At 42.4% G+C, this 21,688-nt stretch overlaps 2 protein-coding genes across 2 annotated transcripts in view; both read right to left on the bottom strand.

Moving 5' to 3' along the window:
- LOC136426646 (glutathione hydrolase 1 proenzyme-like) overlaps positions 1 to 21,688 on the bottom strand; it is a 41,394-nt gene that overhangs the window by 3,240 nt on the left and 16,466 nt on the right. The window lies entirely within an intron of this gene.
- On the bottom strand, positions 1,360 to 18,909 carry LOC136441590 (dentin sialophosphoprotein-like). Its single transcript, XM_066437965.1, has 18 exons — positions 18,772 to 18,909; positions 17,517 to 17,721; positions 9,835 to 10,605; positions 8,826 to 9,364; positions 8,310 to 8,567; positions 7,818 to 7,871; positions 7,528 to 7,560; positions 7,248 to 7,379; positions 6,180 to 6,281; positions 5,882 to 5,983; positions 5,584 to 5,685; positions 5,162 to 5,220; positions 4,722 to 4,764; positions 4,537 to 4,575; positions 3,044 to 3,096; positions 2,776 to 2,818; positions 2,316 to 2,354; positions 1,360 to 2,177 (listed from the first exon to the last, which is right to left on the bottom strand). The coding sequence occupies exons 1-18, from the start codon at positions 18,907 to 18,909 to the stop codon at positions 1,899 to 1,901; spliced, it is 2,991 nt and encodes a 996-aa protein (XP_066294062.1). The 3' UTR covers positions 1,360 to 1,898.

Below are 21,688 nucleotides of genomic sequence, written 5' to 3'. Positions count from 1 at the left end.
TGTCTTTTCATCTATATGATAGTATCTATCTAACTTAGTATCTGTATGTATAATCTATACAATTTGTATCTATAACAGATTCCAAAATAATAAGGGAAAATCCATTTTATTCCCTTTTTTTTGACGTAAAAACAAGAAAATTAAGCTATCTATCATATCAAAATCCAGCCTTTCTGAGTTATTATTCGCATTTTAAGTATCTTGATTTCAAACAATTTCAACTTAGTAAGGATATGTCCTCAAAAGAAGTTTCGATCATTCAGCATCCTTGAGGATATATCCTTCATACCATGACTTATACCCTGAGAGACTAGAGGAGATATCCTTTTACTGTAAGACTAGAGGAGATATCCTTTTACTGTAAGACTAGAGGAGATATCCTTTTACTGTAAGACTAGAGGAGATATCCTTTTACTGGAAGACTACAGGATATATCCTTTTACTGGAAGACTAGAGGAGATATCCTTTTACTGTAAGACTAGAGGAGATATCCTTTCAATGGAAGACTAGAGGAGATATCCTTTTACTGTAAGACTAGAGGAGATATCCTTTTACTGGAAGACTACAGGATATATCCTTTTACTGGAAGACTAGAGGAGATATCCTTTTACTGGAAGACTAGAGGATATATCCTTTTACTGGAAGACTAAAGGAGATATCCTTTTCCTAGTAGACTGGAGGATATATCCTTTCCTGGTAGACTGGAGGATATCCTCTCCCTGCACTAGAGGATATATCCTTTTCCTAGAAGACAAGATGAGATATCCTTTTCTTGGAAGACTACAGGATATATCCTTTTCCTGGTAGACTACAGGGTATATCCTTTTCCTGGTAAGCTGGAGGATATATCCTTTCGCTGGTAGACTGAAGGATATATCCTTTTCCTGGAAGACTAGAGGATATATCAGCCTATCACACACACACACACACACACACACACACACACGCGCGCGCGCGCGCAAACACACACACACACATACGCACGAACACACACACCACACACACACACACATGGAATGTTTGGACCTATCTATTGCAGTTAACTTACAACAAATTCCGCTGCACCCAGGTCATCAATACAGTTATTTTTATAACAGGTACTCCTATGACTATTGATACATGAAATATATAAACGTTTAAGATGTTGATGCAAGCAACTCAATCTAGAGCGCGGTTAAAAGCCTCTTTCCCTAGCGCGGCTAAAAGCCTCAAAAGCGAGCGCGGTTAAAAGCCTCATAGCCGATAGCTAGGCCGAAAACGACGTTCCCGACAGCGAGGCCAAAAACCTCACTGATAGCGCGGCCTTGTGTCGGAAAAGAACGCGAGTCACATGATTTAATAACAAGCCAGACAGAAGTCTTGGGTAATAAGGAATGTATTAGAGTCGACATACTATAACTTGTAATGCATAAATCAGTATATCAATATCCTTAGCCATAGATGTTATCTTTATTTGCAACCATAAAAGGAAACAATTGCCTCTTGCAACGACTGTTTTCATCTGAGCAACATAATGTACATATACCAGGACGAAGGAATGTCGTCATAACCAAAAGGAGTTCATCCGGACCGACTGTTTCTTTTAAATTTTTAGGGGTCATTGATATGTGATTGACAAAAAAAGTTTCCAAGTCATGCTGTGAGTGACAAAACAGTACACAAAAAGCGTTCTTATCTTAGCCTTAGTTCAAAAGAAAGTATGAGTGCTACGCTCTCTATTTCTAATCAAGCAACATAAAATAAAATAAAATAAAAAGTAAATTCCCTTGGGGGGAATTTGATTATAACAAAGTGCTAAGATAATGAAAAAAGAATGGACGTTTGACGTACAAAACAGAAACAGTGGGTGCCAACGCCTCGTCGCTAACGAATTTCACTATCTAAATCTCAAATTAAAACTACACGAGGAAGAGTTTCATAATGCGGACAAGTTCCTCATCTGGCAGTGTCATGTCTGCGTTGAAGGTTGCCGTAGCCACTATCCGTTTGAGGGAAACTACTGCATCAATTGGTCGGCCATGGTCATCTGTTTCAAGCACGTACTTATTGTCCCTAGTGATGTCGTAATATCGCAGCTTTAGCGGAGTGGTTGCGACGATACGGGCAAACCAGGGCACAGGGTCGCCGTCCTCTGTCTTTCCTTTTACTACTACCATCTGGCCCACCTTGTAGTTTGTCTATATTGTGGGAAGAAAGAACTTTTCATTTAGCCTGTTGTCACAGCGGTGCGGTATACAGAGACTCACTTTGTACTTTAAAACGTGTAACGAGAAAGATTGCAAGGCTTAACTGACGAGACATGATTTATAACCAACCTTGCTGGCCTCTGTTCTTCGGGACTTTGCACGCGTGTTCTGAAAAATGGGAAAACACGAAAATTAAGCATTGATTGATTTTCATTATTCTGAAGTAAAATGACTCCTTACCTTAAGAAAGGTAATGCGAGAAAAAAAACGTTACATTCAGGACAGTAGTGCTACATGCCCACAATGTTTTTGGTTAGTAAAACGACAGATGTAACAAAATTTTGCCAATGTTTTTTAAAAAGCTTTATTCAAAATTAAAGAGACATTATGTATGGGATCCTACAAATTGGGCTGTGAGTTCAATTGAGCATCTGAAAATTTTAACAGCATGTTGACTTAGTCTCTCATAGATATGGTGGCTGTCACAGCTAACTTTCTACGGCAAAAACATATTGTCATTGTTCTTGCGCTATATCTTATATAGCGCAAACTACAAACTCTCCTATGTATATCACCCTCATGGTCGTACCTGGTTAGCTTGAGCAAAGTCATCACTGTCAGGTTGTTCCTTCCTGTAATGATGTAAGAAGATAAATCACCAACAGGTATGTTGTATCACTAGGTAGTACAAATTTGAATTTCCTTTCTTACATGCAGTGAAAATACAAACATCTGTATGGTTTTCGCCTTTAGTTCTTCATACTTAAGTAGATGTCTGGCGACGTGACGCAATATGTGGTGTATGTACTTTTTAAATTTTAATTTAACGATTGTCATTGCAACAATTAGAGACTAACCTTTTTCCGTCTGATGTTTTTGACTTTCCACTGGTCCCTTCTCCGTCGTTCGCCTTGCAACAGAAACAAATTTAAGTCGTAAATGCTATTGCATCAGAATTGAATCAGCCTCTTTACGCCGTTTAATAAACCCTTAGAAATATAGACCACGGATGTAAAAACGTTTCCAAACTGAGCCTATAAGGAATAATGTAATACCATAGCCTTACTTGGTTTCATTATTATTTTTTTCCCTCGTCTAGCGGAATGACTATTTTTATTTGTATCTGTTGACCCCATTTATATGATAATGTACAGGAAAACATACTATTAGGTTACTCTGCTTCTAATACCGTCAGAACCAAATCGTGTGACGATGGCAGTACTGATCTATTTACGTAAAACGAGAAAAATGACTAGGAAACCCAAATGCCACGAACGGCGCAGTAAGAGGTAAGTTAGAGAGAAATTGGATCATAAAAAACAACGTCAATGGTTTTACTGACTGCCTAAAGTCTTCGTACCTATTCGAAATAACAGCATACAATATATGGATAACGTCCTCTACACGATTAGCTGTGTTTTTTCGTGCTCAATGGACGAGAACAGAGGGTCGTAATACTACTAGGTGAATGAGCGTTGCGTATATGCATAGAGAGAGTGTGCGATCCCCTAAGCGTGCCTGTTGTATAAATGTATACTCAGTTTTAGGGTTATTAGCGCAGATAGAGTGGGACGGTGTCAAGCAGCCAATGAGTTATCTGAATGGAGTTTAAATTGTAAACGCCAACACAAAAATTGGACTTACCCAAATTTATAACGTGACGTCACAGAAGCAGTGGATTGCTCACTCCTTGACAAAGACTGGAGCTGATCAGTCGAAAATTTGGGTAAATCCAATTTTTGTGTTGGCGTTTGCAGTTTTAACTCCATTCAGAATGACTTCTACAAACACAGATGAACTTTCAAGTGAATGAGTTATCTGATTGAAAGATCATTTTGACATTTCAGTCACAGACACACTTATGATCTTAGTACTGTGAACTATTCCCCGTTGCGTCCCCAAATAGTTGACGTTTAGAATGATGTTAATGCCTTTCCCTATGAAACACTTCAACGTTGTAGAAGCCGATATTATTTTCGCCATGAAAGTCGGCAGTATTGGTTTGGGGTGTCTCTCTGTATTTCTGTGCTTCAGTGCATTTGTGTTCATTACCTCATCTTTTATCGTACCCCACGCTGTGGTCCTTAAGAAGTTTGTCGTTTTCTGTCTCCCTTGCATAAACCCCCTCCCCGTTTGATACGTGCCAAACCTCTAAATGAATTGATATCAGGTATGTAGGTACTGAGACCAAACTATTATTTGTAGAAGTTCGGGAGTCGCTGGATGCTATACGTCAACTATATATAGACGATTAAGTGTCGGGTACTTCAAGTGGCAATTTATTTTAATCAGACTACTTAAATAAGATCGTCCATGACAAGACATTGGACCTACGAGAAATTGGACCTACCTCGTTGGAAGTAGTCCTTCGAGACTTTGGACGAGGCGCCTGCAAAAAAAAAAATTGATGGAATGAATTCAGTCTATCGTCACAATTCACGTTATAACGAACGGAATAAAAGCCAATAGACTTAGAGTTTATGAGCTATCACATAATAGCTTATGAAGTTCGTCTGATTTTTCTACAACACATACCTGCGAATCATCACCATTGCCAACACCGCAATGTCGTTTTTTCCTGAAATAAGATAAGTGTTATTTTGTATTCTTATTCATTATTCAACAATGAAAAATATATTGATCTGGTGCATGGCTCCATCCTCACCGCCAATGTTTAGTGGAAAGATGAAGCTTCGCGCGCACTCAGGCACTCCATGATCGATTGGCAAGTTACCAAGTAAACATAACATATCACGCTGCATGAAAAACCAAACATCTTCTCTTGTATTCTTTGGCTGGCCTTAGCACTCTTGTAAACCGTTTGTATTAATGTATTTGTACATTTACCACAATCTGATTTTTACAAAGACGAAGACGTTTTTCACTGGGTCCCGTTAGTCGCCCATGGCGCTATCTTGGTTACATTAATTTGCATGACTATCACCAATTTCATAACGTGATAAAGAAGACCTCACCTAGTTCTTTTCGATGATGCTGGCTCGTGCCGGTCCTTGTCCGATTCTCTATCGGATTTCTAAAAGAGAGATGCACAAATTAACAACTTATTTGCATTGTTTACTTAGCTGAAAAAAATTGATTATCAGGTTATACCTGTGTGACAATGGAATTAATGATAATCCATTCAGATGTAACAAAACAAAACGAGTAGCAATCTTTTATTTAGGGCGACGCTTCAAGAAATATCGAAATATATATTTTACGTCAGTATACGAAACGTTTTTTCTTTTGCCTGATAAGACCATATCAACGGACAATGAATGTAGCACTCTTTTTACATCACGCCTATCTGAATTTTAATACATATATATGGTAATGACATTCCAATCAGTGTTATTTTGTGTTTACTGTACACTAAAGAGGCAGTAATGATACTTACTTCCGCTATAGTATCATCATCATCTTCGTCCAATCGTGGGTCCAAGCTCACGCTAGCGGCACTGTCGGGATTCTCAGATGAGCCCTCTTTCTCGCGACTTTCCTGTACCGACACATCGAGCTCGAGTTAGTTTTTCAATTTCTTTTGTTCGTTAATTGTAAAACACGCATACAGCAATTTGATGCTACTTATCAAGACTAGATACCAAACGAATTTTAATACATATATATGGTAATGACATTCCAATCTGTGTTATTCTGTGTTTACTGTACACTAAAGTGGCAGTAATGATACTTACTTCCGCTATAGTATCATCATCATCTTCGTCCAATCGTGGGTCCAAGCTCACGCTAGCGGCACTGTCGGGATTCTCAGATGAGCCCTCTTTCTCGCGACTTTCCTGTACCGACACATCGAGCTCGAGTTAGTTTTTCAATTTCTTTTGTTCGTTAATTGTAAAACACGCATACAGCAATTTGATGCTACTTATCAAGACTAGATACCAAACGAATTTTAATACATATATATGGTAATGACATTCCAATCTGTGTTATTCTGTGTTTACTGTACACTAAAGTGGCAGTAATGATACTTACTTCCGCTATAGTATCATCATCATCTTCGTCCAATCGTGGGTCCAAGCTCACGCTAGCGGCACTGTCGGGATTCTCAGATGAGCCCTCTTTCTCGCGACTTTCCTGTACCGACACATCGAGCTCGAGTTAGTTTTTCGATTTCTGTTGTTCGTTGATTGTAAAACACGCATACAGCAATTTGACGCTACTTACCGACACTAGATACCAACCGGCTTTATGGCATACAGCTTACTAACCTTCCTTTACTTGATTGTACGGATTCTAGAAGTCTTTCTACTGGTCTACGAGTGAAGAGATTTATGAATATAAAAACAAACAAAATGGACTAAATGCTTAAACCCCCTTGGTGACATTTGAGTTGGTTTATCACATAATCACTGTCTGTGTTATCATTTTTACTGCGCCCGTTCGATCCACCCATGCCCATAATTTTACCAGCTAACTCGATTTTGTCAATACGTCCAAGAGATGGCTCCGTCCTATGCTTTTATTTTGATAAAAAGTGTTCAACATCACGTCGTCCGAGCCCCGCGCAGATTCTTAGCACAAAATACGAAGGAAGCTCGGGCAATTTTGAAATTCGGCGAGCTTCGGGTGATCTACAAGTTCAGCCGACGTTCGAACTTGTAGAGCCGAACCCTACATCTCATTAGAACCCCGCGGCGTTCTGTTTCACACACCACTGCCACTCCCTGACTCTCTCGGATTCGCAAATAGAGAAGAACGTTGCGGGATGTTTCATTTAAAGAAAAGTTTTCTTTCGACTTTTCCCTTTACGGAGTTGGAAACAATCCAAGAACTCTCACATATATAAACCTGATCCCAATTTAGTCCCCGTCGTTATTTCAACCGAATATTTCTACATGGACTTTATTAAAGGTAATTTTGGCGCTTTCCGCGTTTTGGAAATGCTCCAGTTACTGTCATTGTTTATTGTCTACCAAGCCATCTATATCCTGTCAAAGTTAGATTTACTGTAGAATATATATTTATGACACCACTGCTCTCTGCTCACCCTAAATATTGCTAACCATTATTCGTAAAGAAAAACAGTTGTTGCCAAGTTACCTTTGCCTGAAACAAAGAAAACAGAAGTCCCTTCGAATGCTCGTCTGCATCCTCCAACTTCTTTTCGAGGTTTTGGCACTTGGCCTTTTCTTCCTCCAATGCCGCTTCTACTTCTTTCAGCTTTTTCTCGATCTGTAGAATGTCATAAGAATTAGGTTTTTAATCACAGCTTCAAAACAGACGATGTAAGCGGTTATCGTTACTTCTGTATAATAAATAGATATTCTTATCCAAATAGGATAGCAGCCACGTAGTTTGTTTGTATATAATAGTAACTTACCTCTCCTTTCTCTTTTTGTAGCTTCTCGACTTTCTAAAGCAACAAAAGACGATAAATGTTACTCACCAAACAACCTGTATTTGCATGTCTGCATTTGCATTACCGGTAAATGGACCTAATTTACTAAATTTAGCACAACTTAAAAGAAAAAGAAAACCTAATCGAAACCTATGCTGGAGAAATGGACTGCTACAACGCTCAGTATATATCTCAACTGCTAATACCCATAGTCTAAACGTTACATGGAATAGAATACAACTACAAAGCCAGTTTTCGATTCTGATGCTCACCGCCTTGAGTTCTGCCTCCACTTCACTGCGACCGCCATCCCCTTTTTCTTTACCCTGTGGTAAGAAGCATATCGATCATACTTCATTCGAATTCATGGAAAATGAATGTGTCCTTGGTGAAAACATATAGCCTCAAACTGTATTACGTATAGATATGTGGAAGATAATTGGGCATTACATTATTGGTATAGCCCATATTTTCTGACAGAAAACTTTCTTTGTGGGACATGTGTCAACGTCAGCAACTGAACTACTTGAAGTTATCAAACAACCCGATCGATCCCTCATTATGAAAGTGCTGCTTGACTAAATCAATCGCTATTGAGGACAGTTAGAAAATGCTAAATTATCTATTTCTAAGTTCTTGCCCGATGGCTTATTGCAACATGAAACAATGCATATAAAGGGTATACTGTACAGATAGTGCGAGTTAACAATGTTGACAATTAGAACACATGTCTATTCTAAGAACTACCACGGAATACAACCTACCTTGCTTGGGCTCACGTCATCGAAGCTCGCCTCGCCATTGATCAGCTTTTGCAGGACCTTGTCCCGTTCCTCGTTGGTCATGCCTTTCTTGTCAATGAAGTCGAAATGCCACTGCTTCACTGACCGACTGCCTTTCCTTTGTCCTACGATTGCCCCCTGCTCCCACATTTCGGCGAAGCTGAGAATGCCCTGCCATACGTTGCAGGGCATGGAAGCCAGGAGAATAGAGCGTCTGTGATTGTCGTTCAGCTTCTTACGCTGTTGATTGTCAGATGAAAAATTGACATTAGGTATATCAAACTTGCCCAACATACCACAATATCAAATAGAGATCTAATATGTTATATATCTTCCTCAACAATAACAGTTTTAGTTTTAACTTCGATCTGCACCTTGCATAAATCATAGATACCTGGCGAATATTGATACAATAAGATTCCTAATACATTGTATTTCGTTTGACAGACAAAAATTACAAATGACGTATCTATAATTCTCTTGTTGGCATCTACGTACCGTGTCACACGCCAGTATGACCTCCAGGCCGCGTTTCCACGCGGCCAGCGTGGCTTTCTCCTTAGGAGGCTCGTTGGTCTGGATGTCCTGTCTTCGTGTGTAGCCAGCCTTATAATAAAGGCTGGCCCTGAAGCTCTGAAGCTTTTCCATGTATGTTTCCGGTTTGGACAAGTTAAGGTTGTTGGTGACCTTGTTGTGATCAATACCGACTCTTTTTGCTAGGTCTTCTGTCAGATTACAATACACATTCATGTGTACATATGTTGACTTCAGGGCATCTGGATTGGTCTCCAGGATTTCCTGCAGGGCCTGCCTTGTATGGTTCCCACCCAGCACCTCAAACCTGTAAGAGCGCATCTTGTTCTTGTCAAAATCGGTGGCCGACAGACCCACGATGTTCCCGGCAAGCACGGTTTGTGTCGTGCCGGGAGACTTCAAGAACGCGCTCTTTAAGGTTTGAACATGCTGGGGGTCAGCCGTCCTTACAAGGCGCATCCAGGCAGGCTCCATTAAGCAGTCGATTGGAACTTTGTGAGACCCTGTAAAACAATTGACCATACACTTAAACTCTATATCAGTAGGAAGTACTGAAACGTTTGGTGAACTGATGACTATGATTATAATTACTATTTCCATATATATGCTGTGCCTCAGTCGCATTTCCGGACCGGGGTACAGTCTATTCGTTTGCAGGCTGTTTTTTTTTTCTTTTCTCTTACGGGCGAAGTCCAGCATACCGGACCGTTCCTGTCGAACACCAGATCGAACCAATAACATTTTTTTGTTGGTTTTATCATGCTACTATATTTCAGAGCGCACAGCGAGCATGGCAAGCGCCATGAGAGCGCGCAGCGAGCACGGGAAGAACGTAAAAGGTGGGATCAAAGAGCCGCGGTGTTCCTGGTGAGTCGGTCAACAATACTGTGTCCTGCGACCTCAAAATGGACCACTTTATTCTGTTTATATTATTAAGACAGCAGAGGAACAAAACGAATTTCCGTGTACTTACCAACCCAATACCGTTCCAGAGTCACCAAAATGTCCCCTTTGTCCAAGGTTGCGTCATCGTTGCTAGTGGTGGATCTGTCGGGCTTTCCGTTACTAGTGGTGGATCTGTCGGGCTTTCCGTTGCTAGTGGTGGATCTGTCGGGCTTTCCGTTGCTAGTGGTGGTTCTGTCGGGCTTTCCGTTGCTAGTGGTGGATCTGTCGGGCTTTCCGTTGCTAGTGGTGGTTCTGTCGGGCTTTCCGTTGCTAGTGGTGGATCTGTCGGGCTTTCCGTTGCTAGTGGTGGATCTGTCGGGCTTTCCGTTGCTAGTGGTGGTTCTGTCGGACTTTCCGTTGCTAGTGGTGGATCTGTCGGGCTTTCCGTTGCTAGTGGTGGATCTGTCGGGCTTTCCGTTGCTAGTGGTGGTTCTGTCGGGCTTTCCGTTGCTAGTGGTGGATCTGTCGGGCTTTCCGTTGCTAGTGGTGGTTCTGTCGGGCTTTCCGTTGCTAGTGGTGGATCTGTCGGGCTTTCCGTTGCTAGTGGTGGATCTGTCGGGCTTTCCGTTGCTAGTGGTGGATCTGTCGGGCTTTCCGTTGCTAGTGGTGGATCTGTCGGGATTTCCGTTGCTAGTGGTGGATCTGTCGGGCTTTCCGTTGCTAGTGGTGGATCTGTCGGGCTTTCCGTTGCTAGTGGTGGTTCTGTCGGGCTTTCCGTTGCTAGTGGTGGATCTGTCGGGCTTTCCGTTGCTAGTGGTGCTAGTGGCGGGGTCCCTGCTTTTGCCAGTGGCGTTCTTGCCTATTGAGCATAAATACAAACACATAAGTTCCCAGTGTTCAAGCATGGAAGACTCGATACCATATTGGCGAAATTGGTTGTATTCGGTTGAATGGTATGTTAGCAATAGACCGATCTCAAAGCCACGCCCCTGTTCTATTTCGAACAACTCCGTCAAAAACAGGGCTTGACGGATCAAAAGAATGGCTGCAGCGGCTAGGTTTTCAATAATGCCACTGACTTCGGTTTAGCATTACCTTGTCGGTGGGCATCAGTTCCCGGTTTTTGACAAGCAGCCGATGCATGGGTAAAACATGGTTCGTATGTATATATATATATCTGTGACAGGGTTCCCCCTGTATTGGCTGAATGCATAACAGCTGTATTCATTTTATCATAATAGTAACTAAGAATTAAAATGCCTTCTTTTACTTACCTGTTCCCTTTAAAGTCAGCCAGTTTTACACACCAGTAATTTAAGAGACGAAACTCTGCGCTAGCGGACTTTGTAGTAGTCGGCATGTGCTCCTAAACTAAAGCGCAACCTCAATATAAGGTCGTCAAGCATAAAGGAGAAGGCATATAAGGCATTTGTAAGGCCCCTGCTTGAGCACTCAGCAAACGTATGGGACCCCCACACCAGGAAGGGCATAGATAAGGTAGCAGCACACAGTAGTTTGGCCGCGACCCCAAGAGTCTGTGACGTAGCGGTAAGAAAATAGTGCGCCCTAAACCCTGAACCGTGTATAAAAACGTTGACGTGAATGCCAGCGAGGCACGAACTTTACTGTATGGTAGTATGATAAGTGGGTTTTTAGATCGTACGAATGAGATTATGAAGTTTTCCTATTCGGCGTATAAATGCGCGTGACCTTTTGCCTGTCTAGGTGAATCGGCTGCAGTTCCGAATGATCCCGCATGACCCCATATCAAAGTGGGCGTCAAATCGTTAAAAAAACATAACTTTTTTTGTTGTTTTCAGTTATTTTGTAGATCGTACCCTCGACTTCAACATATTCGTTTGTCGTGGTTTTGTAGGGTACCCAACTATGATTTTATCCACTTCGATGTCGGTCACTTTGTGGTCCTTTACTATAGAAATCCCCAGGCCGAAAACTGTGTTCGAACTTGAACTTGACTTTTTTCATTCAATCAATAGAACAAGTCAAGCAGGAAACTTGTACCCAATTTTAGCTCAGAAATCTGAATGGTTTTTGAGATACAGTCAAACCTGTCCAAAGCGACCACCGGGGGACCGAGCAAAAACGGTCGCGATGGACAGGTGGTCGCCATGAAGAGGATTCCAATCATAACATGTTTCCAGCTCGAGGTGTTCAAATACCGTGTACCACGTAGATGGATGGAAAATTATGTGATTTTAGACAGCCTGACCCCCACCAGGTTCAATTCTCATTGACAGAAAGATCCTACAGAAATTACATTTTCTGTTATCGTTGTAATATTTGTATACCGTTACATCGTGAACAAATGTTCGTCGTAATTTTGACTAAAAACAATGTCTGCCTCGATGACCTTGCAGCGCCCTCCCGCATTCACACGTTACGTTAAAGTAAGAGTACGCACACACAAACGCGTGCGTATAAAATCTAGGTTTTAAGGCCTGAGACAAATCCCTAGAAAATCCCAGCCTTCTTTTTGGAGCCGACCGCTGGATTAAAGCGGCAAAAAGTTTTCGATCTGACAACTGAAGGATGCATGATGAAAACGGAAAGTTGTGATACCGTCGCCGAGCACGCGACCGCATAGAAAGGTAACAATGGAGCAGAACGCACAGCGTCGGCGATTACAAGCAAGCAGCACCCAATAAAGGTTTGTGAGAGTCATGGAAATAACAAGAATATAAGAATATTAATTTTTATCAATAAGGAGAGTATTCTACATATTCATACACAGAAGCGTCGTGTTTTAGAAAAGTCAGCGTTATGCTGCGCTGAAACAAGATGGCGTCGCGGACCAAGAAACACCATGTCACGGCCAACGTTTTGCCCTCCACCGCGGAGTCATTTTCCGACGGAATTTAGTAAGACAGAGACACATTTTTGTTGAAAATACAAGAAATAGATAGTAATTTCTGTGAAATCTGACTTTTTGACGCCATGCACTACGTGATCGTTTTGAAAACTGAGTTCAAACCGAACCAAGCTTGCGGTAAACTATAAGATGACGATGGGCACAACAACATCGATATCTTAGTATTCACAATCCTTTGTACAGTCAAACCTTCGTAGGCGACCACCTTTTCAACGCGAATACCTGGCCATGGCGACCGCTTTTTCTCGGTCCCGAAAATTTTCCCCATAGGCACAAGCATTAAGCTGCCTGCACAAGGCGACCACCTGTCCAACGGGACCGCGACCGCCACGAATTGGAACCGGACAGAGCTCAATCCCTGCCCATGGCGGCCGCCAAATTTTCAAGCGTGTGGTGACATCGGATCATTTTGCTGTCGGATTTCAAGGACATGTTTTCAAGACTTTGAAGGACAAAAATATGGACAAATTTATATGGAATAGCAATGTTATAGCATCGATTCCTCCATTAAGTGTTTTAATAAAACGTTCCCCCTATCCCTATAAACATTGTAAAGACAAATGTTTGTGATGTTGTTGTGCCTATCGTAATCTTATACTAGTAGTTTACCGCAAACTCAGTTCGGTTTAGACTAAATTTTCAAAACGAATACGTAGTGGATGGCGTAAAAAAGTCAGATTTCACAGAAATAACTATCTATTTGTGTATTTTCAACAAAAATGTGTCTGTGTCTTACTAAATTCCGCCAAAATGACTTCGCGGCGGGAAAAACATCGGGCGAGAAATGTTGTTCACTGGCCCCGACGCCATCTTTGACCAAGTTTGCGCGGCCCGGATTTGGCGTACCGCTGACCTTTCTAAAACACGATGCTTTTGTGTATGAACATTTACGAATACTGTAGTTATTGATGAAAATCAATATTCTTATTTTCTTGTTATTTCCATGAATCTCACAAACCTACAATGTATTTACAATGTTAATAGTGGGAACGTTTCATTAAAACACTTCATGGAGGAATCAATGCTTTTGATATATGTTTGTCCGTCAAGGTCTTAAAAACATTTCCGCGAAATCCGACAGCAAAATTCGATGTCACCATTCGCCGGAAATATGTGGTCGCCATGAGCAGGGATTGTGCTCTGTGCGGTCCCAATTCGTGGCGGTCGCGGTCGCGTTGGACGGGTGGTCGCCTTGGGCAGGCAGCTTAAGCTTGTGCCTATGGGGAAAATTTTCGTGACCGAGAAAAAGGGGTCGCCATGGCCAGGTGGTCGCGTTGAAATGGTGGTCGCCTAGGCAGTTTTGAGTGTATTTTGATTTTTAGTTTCCGCAAACAGCCCGGCCGGGCCCCGGTTAGGAAATGTGACCCTAGCATAAGAGGGCCTGCATTGGGGCGTCCCGACAACGCTCTACGCTAAATTCGGAGGGCCGGCTACGTAAGACGCTAAATTCGGAAAGCCTCCCTACGCTCTACGCTAAATTAATAACCCCCCCCCCCCCTTCGCTCTACGCTAAGTTATGGAGTGGTCGGCAACGCTCTACGTAAAATTAAAACGACCGATTACGCTTACTATCCTTAGTAATTATGCAGATTAGCTCCTCATTTGCATAAAAAGTCATTGATGGTGTAAAGCACCATCTGAGCTCTCTACATACCAAACTTCACGACGATCTACCAACCCCTTCTCAAGTTATTCATGTCCGAAGGTAAAAAAAACACTGCAGTTCCAACAAGACGCTAGGGACTAGGGAGCCCAAACTTACACAACCTACTTCCTGTGGCATGAACTATCTACCACATAAAAATCATGACCATAGCACCTGCAGAAAATACGCTCCAAAATTTTGAAGCTTCGCTGCAGTACCTTAGGTACCCGCTAGAAGGCTCATTATCGAACTTGACCTTCCTTTCAGTAAACCCTACTCATCCACTAAATATCATACACTATATGATACAGAACCATCGACAGTTTCTCGAGTTATGTTGTCCACATACAAATACACATCCACACAAAGCCCGCTGCAGTACAGATGGAATTGACCTCCGTTTCCACCACATCTACACACCTACAAAAAGTCATGAAGACCTATCAATGTTTCCGTCACTTTTTTTGCCTACATACAAACAAACACACAAAAGTTAAAAGTCCGCTGCAGTACTGTTGAAAACGCAAGGTGAACCATTTTCGAACATGACCTTCTTTTGTACAACCACTACACACCTACCATAAATCATAAAGATTCATCAAAGGTTTCTTGAGTTATGCTATTGACATATCTACAGACCCACCCAACAGCTGCCTCAACCAAAAACATAATCTTCCCCGAGTACTATAGTACTCGGCGAAGATAATAAGGTTTAACGCCGTGGTGTAACGGGTCAATTTTGTGGTTGGAAGTCAGTCAGCACTGTGTTCGGGGCCTGTTTTGGAGTGAACTAGCACATTAAGTAACCAATATGATAATGAATTAGCGCACCATGCAATATTCATTTCAATCGTGTAACATAATTAAAAACTGGAAACTAGAAGAGTTTGAGGAGGAGGGACGGGAAGGGGAGTGTAAGCCTTATTTCAGCCTTCCATGCATTACAAACCAGATACATCCTTTCAATTTTTTGGAAGGGAATTCATAAAACTTTGTTCTAATTTTCATGTAGCCCTTGTAACTTCGGGGTATTTAAGGCACGTGTTTTCACATTTGTCAGTTCGTGAAGGGTGAATCTTTAACCATCCGCTGTCACACTTGGGGAGGGAGTACCTTAACAAACGTCCATAGCATTATGTACAAAATAAGGAACAAAAACTGGCTTCAAAGAACACTTAACAGTATTTCAATGTCCAAAATTTTCTACTCACTGGACAGCTAAACATGTCTAGATGCCGTTTTTTGGAAAAAGCCGGGGTTCGACTCTTGCGTTCTGACGCACTAGACCTGTTTGAACGTAAACAAACACTGATCTTGGCCACTACAGCTGGGAAACACTCGACTAGTAGGGGAAAACCCATTCCCAAAACATGTAATTCTATACCACAACAAATGTCAAAGGTCAGAATTTCTTTCTGGATTTGAAAAGCTACACTGGTTAACACATGTCTGGTCTCCCTGCCTGAAAATTGGCCAAAATTGATCAAAGATTTCACCAGGAAAAAATTCTCAAAAATAATAACAAGAAAAAACGCATGCAAACTGGGCTTTGTGCGTATGACCATTAACCGGTCCCTCCCCACTGACGGCCGACTGCTTAATTGAAACCACGCCGATGAATACTGTAAATGCAGAAATGTTCGCTGTTGTTTGATGTCGCGGTTTTCTCGACGACCGTTTCACCGCGAACTTAAAACCACCGCAATTTTTTTTTTTCTAATGCTGTAGCAGTATGTGACTACAGCGCTGCCGCTAACTTAAAATCACAGCAAACACTCAATTTTCGCCTTAGCGCGAAATAAAAAACACGCGATGGTAAATGCATTTACAGTATTTTCCCGGTAGGCTCGGGTGATCATGGACTGAGCGGGTGGGCTACACAGCTCCGTACAGATATCGGAAGCTACCAATGGTACGGTTACCGGGCAAACTATTTGCAAATATATTTCAACTATATAGGGAAAAGTACTATATAAAATGTGTTAAACAAGCCACCCGAGGTTTGATAATTCTGTATGATTAGAAGTAGAGCCTCCTCAACGGTTGTAACAACACTGGAATGCCCCCTATGGTACCGGTGTACACAATTCAGTCGGACCCGATAAAACACTGGCCTGACATTAATTTTAAAAAAAGTGATGACCTGTTCTGACCTGACTGACAGCCCCCCCCCCCCCCGAGAATTCCTCTTTCAAAACACACTTCATATCTTTTCGAGTCCAAGTGGAATGGAATTACAGGTATGAACTGAGACAATTTCATAGGTCATCATAAATTTAAAATGAAGATAATTTTCCATCCAGTAGAGAACTGTTCCCGATACCAGTTTTATCTACACAACTCTCGAAGAGCATCGCACTGCATGGGCAGTCGGCTAATCAGAAACACCCAAGAAAGCGGTCAGCTGTGTGTCGGTTTCTACTTTGTCCAAAGTCCTTGAAGATACAGATAGATTTTTTGGCAGTATTGGCTACCCATATTTCCACCTATTTCTAGAAGCCATCACGCGCATACAATGAATGAGGAAAGCCTGAAGTCATGCATCTTCCTGATGATTAGCGGTGCTTTTATCGCAACTACGGTCTAAGGGTACTTCTTGTGAAAGTTTTCGGAGGTAGTTCGAGCGAGAGGTTTGAACTAGATAAGTGAACCATCACTGATGTTATTCAGTATTCAAACAACAAACTAATACAAACAGCTTAATCTCCAAGCAGACGTTGAACTTAACATCGTTAATGTTTTTTTTTTTAGTTTACTGTTTCTTTCACAAACATTCTACATTCTTTATGTACATGCAATAGATGTCCATACTTACGGTATCATCATGCATACACTTGGGGTAAAAGAATCTTTCTATCATGTGTTTTAGGAGAGGTTTTAAAACGGTGGGTCTAAAATCAAGTATCAAACATCTGCTGTTTATAGTGATCTGTGATAACCTTATTGTTTTCCCAAACGACAGTAATTTATTCACCATTTCTATATCAACGCCTGAAATGGAAGCAAAACAAATATTCGATTATCAGGTTATAACAGATCAGTAAACCAGTACGTGAACCTCGGTATACAAATATATACTGTAGTATGGGCACCTAGGCTAGGAATCCATCCCTACGAGCTAATAGCGATTCTCTAAGTGCGGCAGTGACTACGAAATGAGGCACTAAAAATAAACAAACAAACAAACAATAGCTGGTAGGGTTAGATTCCAGGTTATCAAAACTAGGCCACTCACCCATGGGTCCAACTCTCTTTGGGGTGTCCTGTTGTTGTACCCAAAACGGATCATCCTTTTCAACCTCGTTCCACTTCTTTAGGAAGGCGGCGTTATTGTCACAATGGCCACGGAAGTTCTTGCAGAAGTAGTTGGCTTCAACGATGAACTTCTCGGTACTGCAGTAGTACTCTAGCCCGCTTCCGTCGCTTAACTTCGTTTCAAGCTAAGGAAATTAAAATACAGCATATCAACTTCAAGTTCAAGCAATAAACGTTTAACGACCTCATGGGTTTAACGCTTTTCTTTAGAAAATAGCAGACAGTGGGAATGTCACTTCCGTTTCATGTCATAAAAAGGGAAAAGTAAAGTAGAGTAGAGTAGAGTAGAGTAGAGTAGAGTAGAGTAGAGTAGAGTAGAGTAGAGTAGAGTAGAGTAGAGTAGAGTAGAGTAGAGTAGAGTAGAGTAGAAAATATGATAAAGAACATCCATAGCCTGGAATCTGTGGATGCCAGACCGACAACACGCCAGACCCAGAGTCAACCAGCGTGCCTTGATCAGTGTATAGCTGAGGGGTAGCTTGGAATCCAGAGCAATTGTACCGAGCTTCTCCGGACCTACACCGTCCCACGCCCGAATCTTCCCCGTATCTACCCTCCCGCTGGCCCGACAACGTACCCCGCCCCACTTCCCGCTAGCCAAACAAGCTCCGCTCTAGTACGGAGATCGGGTGGATGGCGGAAAGTGGGGCGGGGTAGATCTTCGGGGGAGGCGAAGGGCAGACCCGGGTAACTCGGATCGCGGGTCGGTACATATGCTTTGGATTCAAGGGTACTGAGGGGCTGTGGTGTGATAATTTTCCTTGGGGGCATGTTGGCCCTGGAGCCGAGAAACGAAGCCGTTTTCCCGACCGAAGCCAAACTAACGTAGCCTGGGTCATTGCGGGAGTCTAACAGAACCGCCAATAGTATAGCCTGGGTGCCAGACCACCGCGCTCCTGGCGCTAATCCTTCGGCCGGGGAAGCAACTCGCGCCGCCGCCACAGATAGCACACGGCCCACTAATTATCTCTCGCGCTAGCGCGATAGATATCAGGGTTCGGCTGCCAAGCGCCCGGGTGCCAACTCTATCCCTACTACCAGGTCTTCCCCGGCCAAAAAGGCTTATCATCGCATCGCGCGAAAGGTCTGGTATCCAGGCTACCAATAGTATGAAAAATGCCGTAAAAAGTGCACGATTTGATTATAAAGAAATGTAAGTGAAAAGTCTAACTTACCTGCAAGACATTTTGCTTGGAATTCCCCCGCATGTGTAGGATCTCTCCTCTAATGTGCTCCCCTTCAACGTCCACGTAAACCTCCTTGTTTTCTACTTCGAACCACCACCGGTTATGCCGGTAGTCTACTGGCGCCATTGCTGTTTGAAAGTCAGCGAAAGAAGAACAAAAACCAAGCGACGGTTTTCTCCAAAAGGTCGGACTAGAAGTGTCCTCTCAAGCTGTCGCCTGTAGAAATGACCCTTCTTGGGGTGAGGTCACAGCATGCGTCCGTCCCATCTCCCTGCACAGTATGTTTTCCATGTGCTGCTACAGATACAGCTAATTAATCACAACGATATGTCAAGATTCAGGCAGGGTACATGTCAAGATTCAGGCAGAGTACATGTCAGATTTATGACTGACATCAAAGGCCTTCATTACTCCAGTGACATTCCTTGCGTTCCATTTCAATGCATCCTTCACCAAATGCCCCCTGACAATAATAGTTCATATCAAGAAAATTATACTCTACTCTACTCTATACTCTACTCTACTCTATACCTAATATTGCTATTTTGTTTTTGTTACTGCCACCGCAGTTTTGCAAGATGACAGAACCCTTCGAAAAGATTATCAAAGCGTCAATACATGGCAAAGTGTAGAAAATTCACTGCTTGTGTTTTCAGGTCCGTTCACTACTTTTTTTGCCACACAATGGTCTCTGTTGTGAGAAATCACGTGTGTAACCGGTTCATTTGACGGAAAATGACCATTGGCCAGCGACTAATTCATTACATGTATTTACTTTATAGAACCACCTGCAATGTTTTTTTTTTTTTTAGCCGTCCGGTGTACACTGTAAGAGATAATGCAACAAGTCCAATTTCTCATTAACCTGGATGCCAGACCCCCCAACTCTAAAAAAAGCACCTCAAAAATCGTGCCCAACACGATATATATTTTGAAGTTTTGGGGTCTGGCATGCAGGCTACTTTCTCATGCGACATCTGTTAACACCATTATTCCGTCGGTTCAGTCTGCCCCACTCCCAAGGGGCGCCTGAAGACGGGGAACACTGCATTCCCACCAGTGTCCAATCGCGCACTAATCAGTCCCATCGCGCTGAAATGGACAAGATCCTGGTCACATTTGTCATTGCGTAGAAAAGCCGGGATGGCTGCCACGTATTTTCTTCTGTTATGTTTCTTCGCGCATTGTTCGACTGTACGACTCACTGAAGTAAAAGAAGGTACACCGATCACTCGGCTGGGAAGGCAAGTAAACGATACGTTATTCAGTCCAGTAGGGTCTGTTTCCGTGTCGTTCTACAATGCAGGAGGCGGTGGGTATCATGACGGTCCGCCAGACCTTCCACCTGGACCGCCAGGCTGGGGATTTTACCTTCTCGGAGATGAGTTTCTCGTCGATTTTTATGAACTTGTTGCTCTACTACGGACAATCCTTAAGCTAACGGACATGTTGTGGGAGCTCCTGAATTTTACATGGCGTCTCATATCTGGCAGTCTGGCAACGATCTCTCTCCTATTTCTGCCAAGTTCACCCTGGTACTACGTGCAAGAAGTTCAGCATCAAGGAACGCTCTTGTTTACCGTTATTCCGCCTGCTGGACCAGTGCTTCATCTAACGATGACGCAAAAGGACTCAACTGTCGAAAATATCCATGAACGGATATCGGATTCAACAGGAATACCCAAGGCAGCATTCCAGTTGTTCAAAAGTGGCAAGAAGGTTAGTGTTGACGTTGTGGATATGTAATTTTTCTTAACTTTTGCGATCTTGATACAGGTAACGTTATGTGTAAGATTTATTTATTTATTTATTTATTCATCTTCAGACAAGTGGGTAGCCCCATTCAACTTATTTGAAGTTGATTTCCAAGGGGGTCAACTAATTAAATAACAAAAACGAATCGTGTTACATTCAGATGGAAAAGAAAACGTCAGGTTATCTTTCCTTCTCTACAGATATGCCTTTTTACTTATGTACATGTACTGTAATCGTGTTCTATTTCATATGCGACTTAAATCATGTTCGACATTATGTCATACATTATGTCAGCATCGCTTTCAAATGATGAGTCTCGCTGGCCCGCGGCTATATTTCCATATCAAAGGAACCGTTGAAATACGATAACGTATACTAATGTAAAAATGTAGAATCCAACTGGTTATCGAGTAGTGTAAGACACGTAAAAAAACAGCCGAAAACCCATCCTCTGCTTGGAGAATACGCGGCTCGTTTTGGAGAGCTAGCTTTCGGGTGGGAAGTGTTGGGTCGACTCGATAAATTTCACCTTCGTTGGGATCTGTTCCCTCCCGTAGCGACCGCTTCATTAGCACCAGCGCAGCGCAAAATCTGAAGGCGTAAAACTTCTTCTCTTCAGTCCATTCGCGTTTTGGTCATGAAAGTTAACTTTTATACAAACTGATAGATCTAGATCAGACTAAACAAAGTGGAAACATCCACTCAAATGCGCTTGGTTTGATTTGATGACATTAACATAAGACCAGGGGTGTTCACAACTCGGCCGTCATTGGCTTATTGTCGGTGGCGTTCGGTGACCTGCTAACAGCCATATGATTGGACCTCACTCTCACTTGCGTTTAGAGTACACGGGTAAGATTTCCTCGGGGACATGTTGACCCTGGAGCCGAATGGCTGGCCCCCGCGTAGACCCTGGAAACAATCTTGCATTCAGGCTAGATTGTAGCAGGAACAAACCCATTAACCTACTCTTTTTGACAAGACAGTTTGGACCAGAAAAAATAAACCTTTGGCAGTTTTGGACAATGATACGCTCTTTGAAGTCTTTCCCCCGCACATCCGGTTTGGGATTACCTCTCAGCGGTGGCCTGGGGTAGATATGATGCACACAGACCCGGTAAGCTCATTTAACGAGCTGATAAGCCGATAG

Source organism: Branchiostoma lanceolatum, chromosome 1 (genome assembly GCF_035083965.1).
Source record: "Branchiostoma lanceolatum isolate klBraLanc5 chromosome 1, klBraLanc5.hap2, whole genome shotgun sequence".
Lineage (NCBI taxonomy): Eukaryota > Metazoa > Chordata > Leptocardii > Amphioxiformes > Branchiostomatidae > Branchiostoma > Branchiostoma lanceolatum.
The sequence above is the reverse complement of the archived record's forward strand: the minus strand, read 5'-3'. Positions and strand labels throughout refer to the sequence as shown.

Coding starts and splice junctions, on each gene's coding strand:
- LOC136441590 (XM_066437965.1), bottom strand. CDS start 18,909: ATGGCGCCAGTAGACTACCGGCATAACCGGTGGTGGTTCGAAGTAGAA. Junction 5,984..6,179: donor ATGATGATACTATAGCGGAA/GTAAGTATCATT, acceptor GTGTCGGTACAG/GAAAGTCGCGAGAAAGAGGG. Junction 5,686..5,881: donor ATGATGATACTATAGCGGAA/GTAAGTATCATT, acceptor GTGTCGGTACAG/GAAAGTCGCGAGAAAGAGGG.